The 4,084-nt window shown below is 44.2% G+C and overlaps 1 protein-coding gene across 2 annotated transcripts; it reads left to right on the top strand.

Annotated features, from left to right (window-relative positions):
- The first annotated feature begins 1,014 nt into the window (after positions 1-1,014).
- Positions 1,015-3,712, top strand: LOC136528465 (uncharacterized). 2 transcript variants are annotated; one of them, XM_066521426.1, is made up of 6 exons: positions 1,015-1,737; positions 1,846-1,922; positions 2,029-2,092; positions 2,247-2,484; positions 2,593-2,998; positions 3,111-3,712. In XM_066521426.1, the coding sequence occupies exons 1-6, from the start codon at positions 1,317-1,319 to the stop codon at positions 3,489-3,491; spliced, it is 1,587 nt and encodes a 528-aa protein (XP_066377523.1). In that variant the 5' UTR covers positions 1,015-1,316; the 3' UTR covers positions 3,492-3,712. The 2 variants fall into 2 exon arrangements, with proteins under 2 accessions (XP_066377523.1, XP_066377521.1); XM_066521424.1 differs by having other exon boundaries at positions 1,813-1,922.
- The last annotated feature ends 372 nt before the right edge of the window (positions 3,713-4,084 follow it).

Genomic DNA, 4,084 nt, shown 5'->3' with positions numbered 1-4,084 from the left:
TGAAATTTTGGGTACTATATTGATATATACTCAAAGTTAAAAGTTTTCTTGATGTTAGCAGCTAGATGGACTTATATGTAAATGGGGTACTCTTATATAACGTGTTTCAACGAAGTAGCTGTGAGGGTGGCCCTCTGTCGCTAGTCACTAAAGGCCCTAGTGGGCTAGTAGACAGTCATATTTTAGAACAGTACAAACATATGTAAATGGGGCACTCTTATATAACACGTGTATGATGACGCATCAAAACTAGGTAATTCACTATGCAAGGGTTCCGATAAAGATTTGAAAACAATAAAAAAATGCAGTTAATTAGGTATAGTAACGTTGAAAATGAACTCGTGAGTAATAGCTCTATAGCAGGCTATTTCTTGCTACAACACATGAGATAAGAGTACAACCTATTCTCTTCTTGCAGTTGAGTTTTAAGCTATTAATTGCAGCTTTTAATTTCAATTTCTTAGTACTACTTAATATAGCCAATACTATAATTTCTAAAAACATTTAATATAGTATTTCTTCCTTTACATGACCATAAATGGTTAGTTGCAATAAAAAACTCTTACAGTCTAATCCGAAATGATGCATAGTATTTTTCACATTAAAAGGATTTAACATTAAAATTCACTATTACATTGACAGTCTATTTATTTTCCACATAAAAATTATGATGTGAGATTATGCAGTCATTCTTATTGCATGTTATTGATCGATGATTCTTTTATTAATAAAATAGTTTATTTCTATCAACTTTAATTTCGTTCAATTTTGATATTTTAATTATCCTTTTACATGCAAAAATAACTAACAGTGAGAAGACATAACATTTATCAATTCGTATAGAATGCATGAATTAGGCATTCAGTTTGTATGATAAAACCTGGAGACCACCATGGTTTTTCATAATGAAGCAGGTGTCAACTCTTCTGCATGCTTTCATACACACCCAGTTGGCAATTTATAAGCAGCCCCCTTCCCCACATCCAAATTATAAACACCCTAGTGGAGCCACTACCCTATACTCCCCAATTCCCTCACCCTATAGAAAAATGTATGAAATGGTATATCACTGTTGAAAACTAGTCAATGTAGTGGAATGCTTGTCCATTTCCCTATCCTTATATTTTATTCCCACATCAAGCTTGCTTATGCTTCTTCCCCACCCAAGTATTATTCTCATCACGTTCTTCTCTTCTTCCTTCCTGGTTCCTACTCCCCCACACACCTCATTCTAATCCTACCATGGTGGTGTAGAGATAGACATATAGAGGAGGGAGCTAGAGAAGGAGAAGGACCTGATCTGAGAGGTAGAAGCCATGGCAGAGGTGAATCAGAAGGTGGCAACGGAGGATATCCTTGAAGAAGATGATGAGAAAAGATCTTCTGAGAACTCTGTACCACCTGTGATTCTGGACCTCAACGAGAGTTTCGGTGAGGCGAACGATGAAGGGGAAGGCGGCGACGATGATGACGGCAACGAAGAGGATGGTGACGACAGCGGTAGCACAAGTGAAGTTGAAGGAGGCAGGAGTTCATCAAGCAACAACAGCAGCACCAACCACACTTCCACGAGCAACAAGGATTGTGACATGGATAGCAGCAGTAAGGGTGAGGGCAGCGGAGAAAGGACGCTGACCGTGAGGCAGTACAACAGATCCAAGCTTCCCCGGCTCCGGTGGACTCCAGATCTGCATATGGCATTTGTCCACGCCGTGGAGAGGCTGGGCGGTCAAGAGAGTAAGTAATCTCTCATGAATTGTGTTGTTCTTTCCTTCCCAAAATTTTCCTGCAAATTAATTAATTAATCCATAGGTGTTGTAAAATGTTTGTTTCAACTATGGATAGGAGCAACGCCAAAGCTGGTGCTTCAGATGATGAACGTGAGGGGGCTCAGCATTGCTCATGTCAAAAGTCACTTGCAGGTAAAGCAGATTAGAAATCGGCCTGCATCTCATGACTATTTAGTTGCTGTGCTAACTGGTAGTTGGTTTCTTCACATAACAAGCGTTGGGGCCTTTGGCTTTTCAGATGTACAGAAGCAAGAAGCTGGACCACGAGTCTGGTGGACACGAGAGAGCAGCCATCTCCTCCGGTTCTCATCTCAACTTCTCTCTCTCTCTCTCTCTCTCTCTCTCTCTCTCCCAATTTTAGTTTAATATCCTCCACAGAAGCATACTGCACACATACAGAAAACGCCATGGACTGGATCATGCATTTCCTTAACCTTCGCTGCACAATTTTGGCAGTTTTCTCGCCCATGGACTTCCACATGATGAGGAGAGGGGACCATCGCTTCCATGACATGTTCCTCCATCGAGCTGCCGGCTCGGTGATCTCCTCAGGCCGGCTGCTCCACAACGGGGAGTTGTTCGGGTCACGAAACGCTGTCTCGCCGGAGGCCAGCAGGCTCTCCGCGCTCTTCCAACGCCGGCAGCAGCCTTCCATGCAAACGTTCGACTTCAAGAACTACAGTAGTAGCCTCAGGTACATAATCAACCACCAGATCGAAATGAAGAGCGCCATGCGCACTCCACTTCTATCATCCTGTGATCGTGCGAAACCCTAACTAGTGTTTCTTACCTATGCGTATAGGGATCAAGAATGGAGTTTCAGCCAGCATGCAGCGGCGGCGGCGAGAGCTGGGGCCATCAATGACCACGGCCCAACGAAAGGGCTCATCCACGATATGATCATGAGAAAGAACGGCAGGCCGACGTCCCATTTGTTCGACGTGCGGGATGCCATCGCTTCCAACCGGACGTCGTCGGATGCCGCGGGTCCTGCCAGCCACCTGAGCCACGGCGCAAGGGTCGTCAGAAGCACGGATTGGAACGGCACCAGCTCTGGGCCGCCCCTGTCTAGGACAATGTCGGCAGCTGCCTCCACGGGTCTTGCGTTGGGCAGTCACCATCTCTTGTCTAGGGGAAGAGGCTCCTCTAACGTGACATCATCGTCAGATCCTGTGGTGACAAGTGAAGCCCTAGGCTCCCGGCTCCAGGTACACCGTTCGAATTCCTTCTCTATAACATTGTCGACGCGCCTCCATTGTTATTAGTCATGAGTCATGAGTCATGACAAATGTTTGGCTTTTTGCTGTCATGGAACTGCAGACGCTCCTAGAGCCCAGCAAAGTAATCGGCGAGATGTGCGCTGGGACCAGAACGACGAAGAGGATGAAGACGCCAATGGAGGGGAATGGCAGCACGCCGGACTTGCAGCTAAGCTTGAGCCCCAACGACGACATGGGAGGAGATGCCGACAAGCAGCTCAAGAAGACGAAGTTCCTAGGCATCGGATTAAGTGAACAGGAGGTGGACGACAGTGGTAAGACGACGCTGCCTCTCTCGCTGTCGCTGTCACTCCGTGGTGGCGAGTGGAGCGGCGGCGATGATGCCAGCAGATTAGAGGCAGCGACAGGTAGCAGCGGCAACAAGGCCGCTCTGGGGCGGAGTACTTTGGATCTGACCATGTCGATCAAGGCATTGGAGTGAGGAGTTGTTTCACGGCCGTTCTGGGGGTGAGTACTTTGGATCTGACCATGTCGATCGATCAAGGCATTGGAGTGAGATCTTTCAAGTACTTGTCCCAAGGCCTTCCAAAACTTGCACACTGCACCATGAGATTAAGTAATAAGACTGTTAGTTTAAGTTAACCATGCATGCTTCCAGACCAGACCAGACCACATATAAATACATATCTATATGTTCATTGAGATGCACTTAGCTACAGACTGTTTTTCTTTGTGTATGCATAGTTACATCATGATTTCTTACTTCTTTTTAATATAACAGACAGCTCTCCTACCGGTTTTGTTTCAAAAAAAATTGTTTTTTTTTGTGGAGACTCATGCTGTTACTGCACTGCAGGGTAAAGATATCAAATGCAAAAAGTAAAAAAAAATCTTCACATGTCAAATGTATTAATTGTTAGTCGAATTTATATTAGTATAAAATAGTTTTACCTTGGTGCAAAAAAGCAAGAAAACCATATTTACACTACTGTGTGTAAGATTCTTGAAAAAAAAATTAGACAAATCTATATTTGTTTTTAAAATAATACTATAAAAGCTATAAACAGTCGACAA

The sequence above is a fragment of the Miscanthus floridulus genome, chromosome 19, assembly GCF_019320115.1.
Source record: "Miscanthus floridulus cultivar M001 chromosome 19, ASM1932011v1, whole genome shotgun sequence".
NCBI lineage: Eukaryota > Viridiplantae > Streptophyta > Magnoliopsida > Poales > Poaceae > Miscanthus > Miscanthus floridulus.
This window is presented reverse-complemented; position numbering and strand designations above follow the sequence as displayed.

Excerpts from the sequence above, each read along its gene's own strand:
- LOC136528465 (XM_066521424.1), top strand. The coding sequence starts at position 1,317 with ATGGCAGAGGTGAATCAGAAGGTGGCAACGGAGGATATCCTTGAAGAA. Across the intron at positions 1,923-2,028 it reads ATGTCAAAAGTCACTTGCAG|ATGTACAGAAGCAAGAAGCT; the intron begins GTAAAGCAGATT and ends TTGGCTTTTCAG. Across the intron at positions 2,093-2,246 it reads GAGAGCAGCCATCTCCTCCG|TTTTCTCGCCCATGGACTTC; the intron begins GTTCTCATCTCA and ends CAATTTTGGCAG.